The sequence below is a fragment of the Lemur catta genome, chromosome 5, assembly GCF_020740605.2.
Source record: "Lemur catta isolate mLemCat1 chromosome 5, mLemCat1.pri, whole genome shotgun sequence".
Lineage (NCBI taxonomy): Eukaryota > Metazoa > Chordata > Mammalia > Primates > Lemuridae > Lemur > Lemur catta.
Genome location: NC_059132.1, coordinates 16,985,066 through 17,000,444, shown reverse-complemented (window position 1 = coordinate 17,000,444; position 15,379 = coordinate 16,985,066). Strand labels below are relative to the sequence as shown.

At 45.0% G+C, this 15,379-nt stretch overlaps 1 protein-coding gene across 4 annotated transcripts in view; it reads left to right on the top strand.

The window, feature by feature from the left end:
* Window positions 1-15,379, top strand: part of TENM2 (teneurin transmembrane protein 2) — a 1,161,672-nt gene that overhangs the window by 1,029,909 nt on the left and 116,384 nt on the right. For 2 of the 4 annotated variants that reach the window (XM_045551217.1, XM_045551219.1), the window contains 3 exons: window positions 7,022-7,216; window positions 12,929-13,129; window positions 14,850-15,062. In XM_045551217.1, the coding sequence (XP_045407173.1) occupies window positions 7,022-7,216; window positions 12,929-13,129; window positions 14,850-15,062 (609 nt within the window). The remainder of the gene's footprint in view (window positions 1-7,021; window positions 7,217-12,928; window positions 13,130-14,849; window positions 15,063-15,379) is intronic. The other 2 variants (XM_045551218.1, XM_045551220.1) reach the window with 1 other exon arrangement.

Below are 15,379 nucleotides of genomic sequence, written 5' to 3'. Positions count from 1 at the left end.
CGCTGTTGCATCACCAAACAAATCACTTCACAGTCAGCCCTCCCCCAAGTTAAATTGTTTCTAGGATTAAAAACCTTTGTTTTCCTTTTTAAACTACTAGATAAGTAGCAGAGCACCTCTAGAAAGCAGCCTAACCCCAGAAAAACTTGCAGACGTGATGCGCAGAGCTGGGGAAATCCTGCAGTGTCAGGAAAGTTCTGGGAACCAAAGCAGCCAAAGGGAGGACGGCTGGAGTGGGAGGCGGGAAGGAGGGTGCTTCACCCTGTCTTGTTGCTTTGCAATGTGACTAATTGGAACAGTTTTTTTCCTAATGAAAATAGTGATAATAAAATCATATCTATTGATTTCTTACGATGTGCCAGGCACTGTCTAGAGCGTTTTACATGCATTATCTCAGTTCGTCCCTTCATAAACACTGTAGGCGGGTACTCCAGAATTCTTGTCTCACATCAAAAATCAAGCAACCGAGGCTCAAGGTAAAGTGTCCATAGTCCCCCAAACTGGTAGAAACAGAGGAAAAAAGACAGAAAATTCAGGCCGTCTGACTCATAAGCCTGCACCGTGCCCAGGGCTCTTCCACCTGCCGAGGCGACACAGTGAATAAAACGGACTGTCCGTGGCTTCGAGGGGCTTCCATGCCTGTGGATAAGGGGACGCCAGTAATTTGCAAATTCCTCTTGAGGCTCGAGTCACAGCAGAAGTGCAAAGCTACTTCCACCTGGACGTGAGCTGCAGAAAAGCTTACTGTGTACTCCAAAGAATTTAAATATTCATTATGTAATTAATGCTGTTCAGACACACACACGCAAAAAAACTTAGACTTTTTTAAGAACCGCTTAAGTACTTATCGATTGAGAACTTTTATAACTCTCAAAATGGAGGCATCCCCATATCTCTACAGGTATTTTAAATGAATTGAATTAATCATAGGCTTAAAAGTCTCTTGCGATCTTCGTTAACTTCCCTGGGTTTAATTAAAACATCTGTGCACTTTTAATTTATCGATTCATCCAACTCATATGTCATGTTTTTAACACACCCCAGCATGCTCTGCATCATTTTTAACCCGATTTCCACTTAACTAAAGCAATTAAATTCACCCCGGATTAATTAAAGCATCCATACTTTCGTGCTTAAGTCAGCATGTGCTTCTTTCCCCACATGGCTCCTGAATGTCAGAGATTTGACACACCTGATGAGTTTTTTGTCCTTCTGGAAATTCTTCCCTGAATCACTGTCTTGCTTATTACTGTGCCGTTTGACAGGATGGGAATGAGGAAGTTGGTGCAGGTGAACTCCGGCCCTCTGAGCCGGGGACTCTGACCCTGGCTGTCAGACACGTCCTCTGGTTTCCTCTCTTCACGGGGCGTCCTGCTACATCTTGCCCCCACTGAGACCAACTAAGGTGTCTGAGAATCCTGGGCAGGAAGGTGGGGGCTGCTCAGGTCAGAGGTGACCACTGCAGTCGGAATGGCTGGTGAGCTTTGCATTTGTACTTTCATAATCACCCCACAGCTCTGCCTTCCGACTTCCTCACTCTCCCTCCCCATATGCACCAGGCCTTACTGCTCTGCCCATTTAATAGGTAGGGAAACTGAGGCACCAAGGTCAACAGGCTTCACAGTTGGGCACGATGAGCCAGGGAGCTGTCCATCAAGTGACAAATTATTTCCCCCGAAGTCAGTCTATATATATTTCTGTTCCTACCAACTGGGTTTGCCAGACCCTGTCCCCTCGGCCGCAGCAACACCGGGTATGAGCAGCCTTTTATTTTATTTTTTTCCACTCTGATAAGCCCGGAAAAATTTCTCATGATGATTCCTCTCTATGCTTATTTAATTGTTAATGCAGCTGGGTATCTTGTCATACTTTTACTGGCAATTTATATTATTTCTGGTATGTCCTTCGCTCAGGTCTTCATTCATCTCTTTTCATGGATTTGCAAGGGCTCTTTGTGTATTTCAGTCATCAAAGTTTATTAACATTTTAACACATGTTAAAAATATTTCTTCCCGGTGTAGCTTGCCCCTTAATTTTGTTTAGGGTGTCCTTTGTCACGTAGAAGATTTGAATTTTATATAATCAAATCTGACCTTTCTTCTTTTCCCTTCATGGATTCTAGAATTTATGTCTTATGTCTCCCTCCCAGATAAAATGCCTTCAATATTTTTTCTAATGGTTTTGTAATTTTTGTTTTTCTGTTTAGATCTTTAATCTGTATGGCATTTATTTTTGATTACAGTGTGCAGTGGTTGGTCAGGAGGAGCAAACTTTATTGTCTGCTAAATGGACTGCCAATTGTGGGGATCTAGCCAGAAGCAAAATTCAACTTTCCTAACAGTTTTTGCCTAGCATCAAGATAAGTCCACAGCCTCAAACGGCCATGGGACACCAGTGTTTGTTTGAGAGACACTAAACTTTGTTTGCCTGGCCTTCATGACCCAAGTATTACCCTCAATTGCTTCAGGGGATCATGACATCTTCTTCTCCCTGTGGCTTTTTCCCTGCCACCTACCCCGACTGCAAACACATGGAGGTGATTCATCACCATTTATTGACTAACTGGATTTAAGGCAACCAATTATAGGTGCTATTTTGACAATTTACCTGTGGTACTACATTCAAGTATTCTCAAGTCTCTTTCCAAAAGGATTTTGAATCAGATTTCAAATAATTTTTAAAAGATACATAATTTGAAATTCCCTCTCCACATCTAGCCATTTTCCCTTTTCTGAGTCTCTCCAATAACCTCTAACTTTTCTCCAAGTATCCTCTCTATTGCAAGCTCCAAGTGGACAGATGGTTTGTCCTGTTACTTCCCACCAAGTAAATAACACGGATAATTCATCTAATCCCTTGCAGAGAACTTTGGGGAGGGGAGCTCCAGCTTGATCATTAAAATGAGCTTCATACCATTTAGGTGAATTTAAATTGTGTCATTTTTTGTCATCAGCCTGTTAACTTGTCAGTTGTTAGTGGCAGCAGTAATTTATTTTTCTTCTGCAGGAGTCTTAGAGCTTCCATTTACTAGATTTAGTAAAACAGGAATAGTCAATTTGTACAAACATTTTAATTAATTTTAAATAGAAGCTTGAATGTGCAATGTTCTGCTCCTGTAAGCCTTAGGAAGAAGAGAGAGAGACAGGGACCTGAAACACTCCACGTGAGATTCCCGACCAATCAGAACCAACTTCCACCCACACCAAAGAAGACTGGGAGGAGAAAAAGATAAAAAGATGAATTCTTTCCATTAGTATTATCCGACATATTTTGGCGGGGAGGGGGGGGTGCGTTGCGTTTGCACATTTGAGACCCACTGCATTTTTTTTATTTTATTAACCCTTGAAGTCAGATTAGAGATTCAGTTTGAAATTTCACAAGGGAGCATCTGGTAATTGCCTACCAAGTGTAAGCTATTGCTGCAAGTCGTACGTGTTATCTTCCTTAACCCTGCCATCAATGCTGAGAGACAATTTTTTGAAGGGGAAATTGAGTCTCTGAGAGGTGCAGTAATGTTGCCAAAATCACACAGCTGGTAAGGTACAAGGACAATCCACATCTTTCTGGCACCAGAACCCTGCTTTTTCCACTTATATGCCGTTCTACTTCTTGGCATGGGTGTGCAGTCAGATTCGTTTCTCTATAACCTAGTGTTAAAAAATAATGTAGATTCCATGACGGTAAAAATATCAGAAGAGCTATGAATACAGGAGGTTCCCCACTTCACATGCAGCCTCTCAAATAAAGATCAGGCTCAGCCTTAGATGTTGCGATGCTCTGGGTTGAGTTATGTCTGAGAATGAATCGTTTACACCAGAAGGTGCTCTCCATGCAGGACAGCCCAACGACCACTGGAGGGTGCTCATTTGGCATTTGTTTGCACACTCTTTGCCAGGATGGCAAAAATGATTACTAGAGTTTCACTCCTCCCATTAACCCACCTTCCACTTTTTTGGGTGGCGTAAGCCAAGCCCATGGAGCTCCCTGCTTTCCAGCAAACATTTTGCATTTTGTTTTGCATTTTGACCACACTCCCAGCGAGCATGCAAACATATTGAAGGAAGGCTGCATTTAGACCTGACCTGACTATTTTTTTTTCCCTGAGCAATTTAAGTAGGTCACATTTTACATTTGATTTCCCAGGCACCTGGTTTTAAATAAAAACCCATTCTTACCTTCTAGACAATCCTATTTTTTTCCACTTGGAGTTCATGCAGAAGAGAAACAGTGCCACAGTGAATAAAGAAAATAATCCTAACTATATTTTATCAATTAATAAAGGCCATAGTTCCTTGCTCCTTACTTTATCCCCTCTTCCACCTTTGGGGAGGAAAGAGGGGGCAATAGGAGACCAGTGTTGGTGACTTGATGTAACTTTCCCTGCCCTGCATGACAACTCATCCAATTTATAACCCTCAGGTCAGAAACAGCCCTTGGAAGCTCATCTAACGACACATTGTGTAGCCACATTTGTCAGTGTTTTCTTATTTCAGTGCATGGGGTGGAAAGAAAGGGTGTTGTCTTCCCACCAGGAGATACATTCAGTATTACCTAGATCAGACATGAGAAGTAGGTTTTCTCTTAAATGCCAGCTCTCCTGCTTGCCGGTCTCAGCCTGGGCACTGCATTGAAGGTTTTGAGGCTCTGCCTAGGCTCAGGAGGCCAAGATGCAATGATCAATTAATGATGTGTGCAGAGGTGTGAGAAGGAAGAACAGGACTTTAGTTCATGTGAATGCATTTGCCATCCCCAACTTAGAGTTTAGCATGAGTCTCATGAGGAACTCAACGTGGAACAAACTTACTCTGTCTTCAATCCCTCTCAAAACTTCGAGAAAGCCCACAATTTCTTATGCTAGTTCATAGCTGCACATTCCCTAATTTGAATCTTGAGCACCTGGGTTCAGAGCTCTTTCTTCTACCCTCTCTTAGACAATCAGCCTGTGTAGCAGCTCTGTACAGATCCTTCTCTGGAAGCGTTCTGGAAACAGAAAGCGTGAGAATTCCTCATGTGGCTTTGACACTCCCACTTTCGAACTCATTCTTCTCCTCTGGTAGACTCATAAGGATAAGAGCTCTATTGAAAATAGTGCCCAATAGTTTTCACAACTGTCCTATTAAATATCATTTTGAGGGAAAATATCCCCTTAACCATATGTCAACCACTGAGTTATTTCTATTTCAAGTCAGCTTACAATTAAAATAAAACATGCACTTCCCTAGGAAAAAGCACTGTGTGTGCAACGTGAGGTCCACTCCAGGAACTGTTCTTTCTGTGTCCTTCCTCAGGGGCCGCTTAGTGCTTGTCCATGATCCCACCATTTGGGAGTTTTTGAATACCAGGAACACAGGAGAAATATTTACCTAATCAAACCAACACTGGTGAACGCAGCCCTGGAAGGAAATCAACAATGACAAACACAGTTATTGTCCTCCAGTAGCTTACTTTATCTTTGAGAAATTAGACACTCACAGAGGAAAGCTAATTACTATAAAAACTAAATAGAAGCATGACAATAAGAAAGGATTAATAAGGCAGGGTGGGGCAGTTGACTGGGAAGTGGTGTGATTAGATATGCAATCGCTGAATGGCACAGGGAGGTTGCCCGGGTTGTGCATGTGTGTACACACACGTAGAATGCTTGGAACCCATGCATTTCAAATCACGGGTAACACCAGGAGTCATTGAAACATCTGTGTTGTTCATTTCTGAAGGTCTCTAAATGCCAGTTTCATAGCTGGGGCAGTACTCCCATTTTAGGCCCAAATGAGAAGGCAGGTTGGAAAGTTAGGTTCTTTACAAACTGTTGCAGAAGTGAGAAATCCCAGGCCTGAAGGAGACCACTGAAATCCCACGCTTGATGAACTTTAAAAGGGGAACATTGGCACACTTGAGGCCAAACTGATGAAAACTGTGGGTAATCTCCAGACAGTCCCCACTGATTTTCTTACCTTCTTCCCACCAACAGATACAAGAGGGCCTGGCTGAGATGTGAACTGCTAGACATTCATGTCGTCAGCCTGCCCCCACTTTTTTAATAGCAGGAGTATTTAATCTTTATACTTTATTACACATGCTACACTGTGAAGTGGGCACAGTTACAGTGGTCCCTGTTTATCTGCAGGAGATACGTTCCAAGACCCCCAGTGGGTGCCTAAAACCTCAGATAATACTGACCCCTGTATACGCAATGTGTTTTCCTATGCATACGTACCTATGAGAAAGTTTATAAATTAGGCAGAGTAAGAGCTTAACAACCGTAAGTAATAACAAAATAGAACAATTATAACAACTGTGATAAAAGCTATATGAATGTGGTCACCCTCTTTCTCCAAATACCTTACTATGGTGTCCTCACCTACGTTCAGAGCAGCTGACCACAGGTAACTGAAACCTGGGAAAGCAAAACTGTGGCTGATGGGGCACTATGTTTCTTCCCGGTGTAGACAGGGAAATGGAGGAACAGAGAGATGAAGTGGCTCAACTGTGTACCGTTCACCTTCCTTTTCAATAGACATAAACTTATCAGGAATAGGAGCCGACCAATTTAAGGGTAAAATAATCAGCAAAATGGATCCTAATCCCCAATACCACCACCACCAAAAACAACAAGGCAGTCAGTGGAGTTGGGCCACCCTGGTCTCCAGCTGGGCTCTCCTTGTGAGCTGTGTAGCAGCAGCCGACCCACTTCTCCAGTCTGAGACTCACCCGTAAACTGGGGGTCGTGATTGCAGCCTTCATCTCACAGGGTGATTGTGAAGATTAAGTCAGAAATTATGTGCAAAGCCTTCTGTACTGTCCCTGGCACAAAATAGGCATGAAACTGGTGGTAGCCGCTGTTGTGAATAGCGTTTTTGTTGTGTATCTGAAGATGGCTCTGCACCTCCACGGCCAGAGTCCCCAGCCTAGAACTTTGTGAGCACAGCCACGAGGCCAGGTATAGCTCCACCTGCTTAGACTGCCCCAGCGCCTCAGATGTTGGCCCCCCCATGACCTGGTGCTCTGTCTTTGCTTTGTGCAGCCGCCTGCCCTGTCCTGTGCAGCGGGAATGGACAATATTCTAAAGGGACTTGCCAGTGCTACAGCGGCTGGAAAGGCGCGGAGTGCGACGTGCCCATGAATCAGTGCATCGATCCTTCCTGCGGGGGCCACGGCTCCTGCATCGATGGCAACTGTGTTTGCTCCGCCGGCTACAAAGGCGAGCACTGTGAGGAAGGTAAGCCCGGAGGGCCCAGGCGGGGCAGCGTGGAGGGAGGTGTTCGCAGGGCCTGGCCTTTGCTAAGGAGCCCAGTCCCACGCTCCGCTCCGTGTTTTGCAAGGGAAGTTTCAACAGTTTTGCAAAGGAAGCGTCTACATTTTGTGCAGAGAACTTCAAACCCCTTGGCTTTGATGAACTTCTTTAGTTGTAGAACAGGAAAGGCCTATGAGGATGGTTCTGGAAAGAATTTTTTTTTACCCTGCTTTATAGAAATTAGGTTCTTTTCTCTTTCTCCCTTGTTTTCCCTCTTTAAATTTCTCTCTCTGCCTTTGTCTCTCTGTCTCCTCTTTCCTTCTACTCCTCCTCTAACCCCTTCCTTCTTTTCCTCTTTTTCTTCCTTCCCCTCACCCATCTTCCTCCCTCTTTTCCTCTGCTTTATTTAAAATCCTCTGAACTGGGAATGACTAAAGCTTTGCAGAGAATAGGAACAAGGATCCCTAAGCCCCTGTCTTCCTCAGAGCTAGCTTGTAGTTGTAGTTGTTGTTGTTAACCCTTCCTGGTAATGTGAGACCCATGTACATCTGTGTACACAGTTCCACAAAAATTAGTATCAAGAGAAAGCAGCCAGTCTTGGAAGACTGGAGGTATCTACGTCATTTAGAAATGCCATCCATGCAGGGTAAATTACCTGGTTCCCTACAATCACACAGAATTAGAGGAGAATGGGTTGTAGGAGAGGGCTGGGAGTTGATAAATTCTGAAGAGTTCACAATACAGACGTTTAAGGGCCTTTAGCACACATGGGTAAAAGTCAGGATGTCAAAGCTAAATCCAATCTGACAAAATATGGCCAGAGGTCAGGCTTGGGGGTCAGAAGAGGGGAACCTGCAGCAGGAAATGCAGGAACAGGGAGGAAGAGCACCTCCCTGGAGCTGTTCCAAAAGCAGCGCTAACTAGTCCTAGTTTCTGTGGTGAGTTAGTTCAAAGGAGTCATTTGGTGATAATGTACTGGGGCCGACTTTCTGCTCCTCTAAGGTGAGAGAGCTCAGGAGAGCCGCCTGTCAGCCTCGCCCTCGCAGGGTGTGCTCTCCCACTGCCCTTCCATTGCTTCTCCCCAGATGAAGCATCGACCACGACTGGTCAGAAGGTAAGAGCATAGGCCCTCCCGTCCCTGTGCCCACTCCCCAACCTTTGCTTCGTCACCATCATTGTTCTCCAGCAGTGCTGTTCTTCCTTAGGTCCCTCTCCCAGTGAAATGTCCCCATGCAATCCAAACAGCCCCATTCCCTCCCACATTCCCAGTGGAAATAGAAGTGTCAACTTGCCCAACAGACTAAGGGAAAAAGGAAAGTCCTGCCCGCTATGCATGACACAGTCGAGATGACCACGCAGGATGTCCCTGTAGAAGAGGTCCTATTGGACGCCACAGGTGATCTGTGTTCTCTCCCAGGTCCTCATGGCCAGGCTGCTAATGAGGGACCTTGGGATCTGTGAGGTTCTCGTGCTAGTGGATCCACTCTCCACCCATTAATTTGTGGATCCCCAGAGTTCTATACAAAATCACCCATCACTACAGCCCTCACCACAAAGCCTTACCTTAGAGACACCCACAGGGGCTTCCCTCGTGCAATCTCCCATCCCATAGGTTTTAGGACTATGGCTACAAAGAGTCAGCTTTTATGACCTTATTCTTCTAGGATTTTTCAATATATCAGCGGTAATGTCCCTAATGGGGCCCAGAAGTCTGACCCCCAGATCTTCAGTTACTCAATTCTCTATATATTTTTTCCTCTATTATAAAAGGTAGCCTCCCTGTGTCTGCATCGTAAAACCAAATTGGGAGTTTGGATGGAGGAAATACTGATTTAATAACCCTGTTTGAAAGGTTAAAGTTCTTAAAGATAAATGGATTGCAGGAGGCAAAGCTGCATTCGCTGAAAACATGGGAGAGACCAGTAACATGACAAGAAAAGTTAGAATGACCTTTTGCATACATCATTCGGAGAGAGGAGAGTGCCAGGGCAGTGACATTGCCAGTCTCACAATTTCTTTCTCTCACGTGAAGATTGTGCCCAGCTGGATGAGTAGAATTTCAAGCGATTTCTCAACTTTCTCACTGTCCCACCCAGTCTTATTTAAATGTTCAGAGTGAATTAGCCATCCACCAAAATAAGCAAGCCACGTGGGTCATTGGGAAAGGATGAAATCTCCCTATTGATTTCTGCTACCCAAAAAGAATGAACCGAGGTGATTCATATGCTGTTTTCAAAATAGGAAATGGGATAAGAAAGTCCAGATCAGCACTTTTTCTTCCATTTAGCTTTTTTTTATTTCTGATACTCATCATAATCATAACGTTCAAACAATTTACCTGAAATGGCCATGGCAACGAAATCAATAGTTGCCATCCTTCGTTTTTGCCGCATAAACATTGTACTATTAATGAATTTGCACAAGAAAATGAAAGGATGCATCCATGAGGTTCCCTCCAGTGGTGTCTGGGGGAGAGGGAAGGTGACAAGACAGGCATCGACGTATTGGTTTAAGTCAGCCATGTTTTCATGTCAGTTTCATGGTTGAGTCATTTTTCAATGACATTTAACTTCATAAATGTAATTCATGGTTCTTCAGGGGTTTATAGTACATATTGTTTGTAAAACTCCTTGACCTCCTTTTTTATCCTTAGGGATGGAAATTGCATTCACAACCCTTTTTTGTCAAACCTACAGAGGGCCCAAGACTAAATGAGTTCTAATGATTTCAGCTGCCAGGGGGCTGGTGTTTCGCGGCACATGGTACTTAGCTAGTAAAGGCCACTGTCCCCTTTTTAAGTATAACACTGCTTCTATTTATAAGGCTTCGTAAAATGCCAGAGTCTTCCTGCCTGCTAATGACTCTAAGGACATGGCCACAGGACCATCTTATGAAACTGGAACCAAATTTAAAATTCATAGTGAAATTGCCCCTCTTCAAGTTTGAATTTAGTTATTCCATCAGCTGCTGTAATTATATAGCACGAAGGGCATATTTACTGGTATCACTGACCAGAGAAAGGGTTAGCTTATATTTTTAGATACAATAAATGGTTCTTTTGATGGCATTCTAGTACTGGGCTAATAAATCTCCGTGGATTTTTCTCCTTCCTTCATACCATAATTCAGGGTAGAGAAGAGAGAGCTAATTTATCTGGAAGAAAAATGCCATTTTCATTTTTTTAGTATATTACTCTTTATTATTTCATCCTTCTAAGAAAAAGAGTATGATATATTTTTTGAAAGCTCCTAGCTGTTGGCACCTCACCAAACATTTTAAATGGCTAATTATAGGTTGAGAGCAATTTTTGAAGCAATAACACATATTTTGATTTTGCTGTTTTAAAAATGGGGACAGCGTAAAAAACTAGAATTTCAGGATTTCTTTTATTAGAAAAATATGATCATGATTGATTCGGAATGTTAGTTCATAATTTGCAGGTCCCAAAATACAGATTTTTTTCCCAGAAGTAAGAAATGTTAGCACCACTTCTTTTTCCTATCAGCCCTTTCCACTGGAAGTTTGTCCCACGAATGACCAATGCTCACAGCAAAGTCTGTCCTTCACTCTCACTGCCATTGTGTCTTCAATACCTACTGTATTCCCTTCCCTGTGCCGGGCACGAGACACGAAGGCACTGCACAGCCCCTTCACAAATGTCTCCTACGCAATTGAAACTTTGAGCTCAAATTTACACCCAAATGTGTGCTCTACCATCCGAAACGGAGCAAATGTGAAGATATCAGGCGGGTTTATATCATCAGCAGTTATATTCCCCAAGACAATGAATTCAACTTTGACGTAACCAAGTCATGTAACATCATCATAAACATCTCCCACTAATAATAAGTCACTAAAATTCACCTTTCTGGGAGTGTACTCTTGATTACATGAAAAAATATCACTTTTTTCCCATGGCTCAAACAGTTTGGAACTGACTTCCATAAATGATATCTTCCTGAGAATATCCCAGTGAGATCCTGAGAAACATCTCTTAACACTGAAAATTATTATTTTTGAGTCAAAGGAAGGCTGCTTTTTGGAAGCTTCGTGGAATATTATGATTTCTCATAAGTGCATATTCCTTACGTCTGATGCCCCCTAGGACTAGCTAGTCTGTGACATGGATAATATAAATAATGTCATATTTAGAGCCAGTGTATTATCAGTATTAAAGTACATTATTATTTTCTGCTCTACCTTAAAGAAAAAAAAAACACCCAACATAGAGAATGTAATAGGAGATGCTAGAAAAAGTGGGGACTCCAAGGGGTTACCATCTCAGTGTAATCGTGAATTATTTAAAGACCAAAAGTCTTGCATATTTCAATCTTGGCATTAGGCAAGGAGTGAAAACAAAATTTTCTCTGAGAATTTGACCCACGAGATAGCACAGATACACATGAGGGATTGAATTACATGGTCACTGTGGTCCAAAACACCTCAAGACAGGAGTTTAAAGTGGTCTCAAGCTAACTGTGCCTCCAGGGGATGGAGGAAGCAATGCTCTAATCTAGGCCAACAGGCCTGATTCCAAAGCTGTCAAAATGAGGGAAATGTATGTCTTAATCAAATAAGGTGACAAGACGTCGCATGTCTCTGATCCACAAAGCAGCATCTGAGCCCTCTGCAAGAGCACCGTTCCTCACTCAAACCCCATACTGCACAGAGCTCCCCTCTCCAAATGCCATCACATCATTTCCTGAGAACACGAGGGAAGCTCCCCCTGTTTATCCAGCCCTTAGGTTGAATGGGGGCCCAAGGCTTGAGATCACATTCTCACGCAAAAAGTCCTGTCCTCAAGAACTGGCCTTTGCAACTCCCTTCTCTCCTCACCTTGAGTTGATTTCTGAGTAATAATCTTCAGGTTAGCTACTGGGTATATAACCACTCTGATTGTTACAGTGTCTAAACAATCAGACTGTGAAACAAGCAAGAACCACAATGACTGGAATCTGACCATTTACCCATCTGACCGACTCCCTGGTGGAAAGTCAGTGCCATGGCCAAAGATACCCATCCAGTCTACTCATATTAAAGAATTACCTATGGAAGGTTATCCCCTTTGGACCATTTCCACACCTGAATTCACCTGTTCTATCCTGCACATTTGCTAACTCCTTCAGTAGGTGTGTGCTCAGAGAATGAAAACTAATTTTAGACTTAGCCTAAGTGAAACTTAATTAGGAAAGTGACTCATTTATAAGCTTCATTGGTTTTCTTTTTAATCTTTTGTTACCTTTTGAAGTCAAGTATTAGTAAAGTTAGAATGAGCCTCTCTACTTTTCTCCCTTCTAGTGGGGGGTAATCGGGTTTGCCGGTACCTGTAGAGACATGACAGGTACTCACATTCCGACTGCAGAAGCGATTCAGTCGAGGTGCTGATGTTGGTAAGTACAAGATTCTAAAGGCAGAACGACACACCTCCATATCTGGTTTGCCCAATTCTGCTTGAGAAATCCCCCTTTTCTTTTTCTTGCGTCTTCTTCAAGTTTGCAATTTGGTATCTTCACAAATAAAAAACCCTTTAGGTTTTATGGGTGTTCTTCAAGAGACCTCGTAAGTAGTACCTGGGCTGCTCCGTTTGCGTGCGAGAGGACAGGAACCAGTGAGCAGCTGGGGCACTCGCCAGTAAGCCTGTGTCTCACGGCCTGTCCCCCGTGGGTGATCAACGCTTTCGCTCTTTGTTTTTTTCAGTTGATTGCTTGGATCCTACCTGCTCCAGCCATGGGGTCTGTGTGAATGGAGAATGCCTCTGCAGCCCCGGCTGGGGTGGTCTCAACTGTGAGCTGGCGAGGGTGCAGTGCCCAGACCAGTGCAGCGGGCACGGCACTTACCTCCCCGACACGGGCCTCTGCAGCTGCGATCCCAACTGGATGGGTCCCGACTGCTCTGTTGGTAAGCCCAGAGGTTTCCCCCTTCCTTTCCCAGCACTGCGTACCTGTGTTCCATCGCATTCCCAGATGGATGGGAATCTACACTGAACACTTAGCCTGGGATAAGGGGACTTCGGTCGGTCACATAGTGCTTTTCTCACTCTCTTCTCCTCAGTCGTGGAGTCTGTGATCTTTGAGGAAAAAAAAAACCACACTGTGTTGGTCCTCAGGCCTTGTCGGTTCCATCACCACAAACAGATAAGGGGCCCGGGAGGGAAGCTTCCATTTGCATCACAGGTTTTCTCCTGTACACTCCCCGAAGGTACCAGAAAACAAAACAGAACAATTCAGTCCCAGACACACTGAATGGAACATCCTATAAAACAGAAAAGGGGCTCCCTCGGGGTGCTGTGTGAACGTGTTCTAAAGCTCTGCGATACTCCAGTGACAGGAAAATAATGAAGTTGTGCTGTACACTTTATTTTCCTAAAATTAAGAGTATGTGTCTTACCTCCCGAGTGACCTTAAAACTGGAACGGTTCAACAGTTCAAGCCAGCCCCAACCTTTCTGAGCAAGGTTCTGCTCACGCTGACAAATGCCTCTCCAAGCAAGCCATCATCATTCCGCCCCCTTCCTCTGGGTAGTGAGACAGCTGTCAGATTACCATGGCAATTGGGAAGGGAATGTATGTGAAGCTTTGCCTACAATGGGAAAGAAATGAATATTTCATTCCAAAAGAAAAAAAAAAGTCAGTTAAAACGGGCTATTTTGGGATGTCTTCTCAGCCCACTCGACTCTGGCTTCAACTCTGATGCCGGTGGTCCTGGCAAAGCTCTGCGGAGGTTGGGAGGAGGCAGCGGTCCTAGATCCAAGGCCCAGTTGTGCTAGGGACATGCTGTGTGACCTTGAGTGAGTCACTGACCCCGTCCCCCATCTGGTTTCCCCTCCCCTGGCATGGCGAGCCGTGCCTCCCTCAGCAGACTGTCGTAAGGATGAATGTCTGGCACGTGCTTGTCCTCGCGTGAGAGGTCTGGAACGCCAGAGCGTGCATATCTGTCTGTCTGTCTCCTCCCCAAGCACAAAAGACTTTGAGCTCCTTTGAGAAAGAGGCTGTGTAAATGCAGCACAATTACAGCGGTCATTGTTACACCGCTAGGGTGCCAGTCTGGGTCACGGGTGGGTCCGCAGTCATCACGGGGATGGAGCAGCCCGGCCCCCAACTGGCCTCTCGAGCTTGGTCAGTTCAGGCTGTCCAGGGCGGGCGGACTCTCGGCTGGCTAGGGAGTCAGGGGCCACCAGATATGTCTTTTCAGGTGGGCACCTCCCGGCTAGCTTTGCCAAACCGGAGCCGCTGCCTGACCTCCTCTCGTGACAGTCTCCATCTCTAGAAGAGTGGTTCTCACACTCTAGTGAGTCGCAAAGCCGCCCGGGGGACTTGTTCTAACACAGTGTCGGAGCCCTACTCCCGATGTGTCTAATTCACTCGGTCCAACCAGGGCACAAGACTTTACGTTTCTAATAAGTTCCCCGGCGGTGCTGGCACTAGTGGCACCGGGGGCCACGCTTTGAGAACCACTGCTCTAGAAAAAAGATGTGACGCTGAATGAACAACCGGCCCGTGAAGAGACAAGCCTCCAAAGGTGGCAGAGCTGCTGGGCCTCGGGGCCGTGCGTGTGGTCTGGCCTCCACGGAGGGTTTTGCCAGCTGTGGTGTTGAGCTGTAATCATTGTTTTTCTTCCAGAAGTGTGCTCAGTAGACTGTGGCACTCACGGCGTCTGCATCGGGGGAGCCTGCCGCTGTGAAGAGGGCTGGACAGGCGCAGCGTGTGACCAGCGCGTGTGCCACCCCCGCTGCATTGAGCACGGGACCTGTAAAGATGGCAAATGTGAATGCCGAGAGGGCTGGAATGGTGAACACTGCACCATTGGTAGGCAAACGGCAGGCACCGAAACAGGCACATATTGCTTTATTTTCATAAATCGTAGATCTATAGTGACGCTCGCGCATTGCAACTGGCTGTTCCTTCAGGGACACAAGTGCTCTCCAACATTTCTGCTGCCTCTCCAAATCTCCCAGGGGACAGGGAAAGGGAAGAATGAGATCCCTAATTGGAAAGACCTTGCCCGTCTTTCCGGATTCCAGGTTGGGAGGAAAGGGACGGGAGCAGATAAGAAAACCCAAACCCATCCAAACGACCAGGCTTGGGGAGGCAAAAATGCACACGCATGGGAAATTGTCAGTGCCTGGAGGTTGCAATCACCCCAAATCACT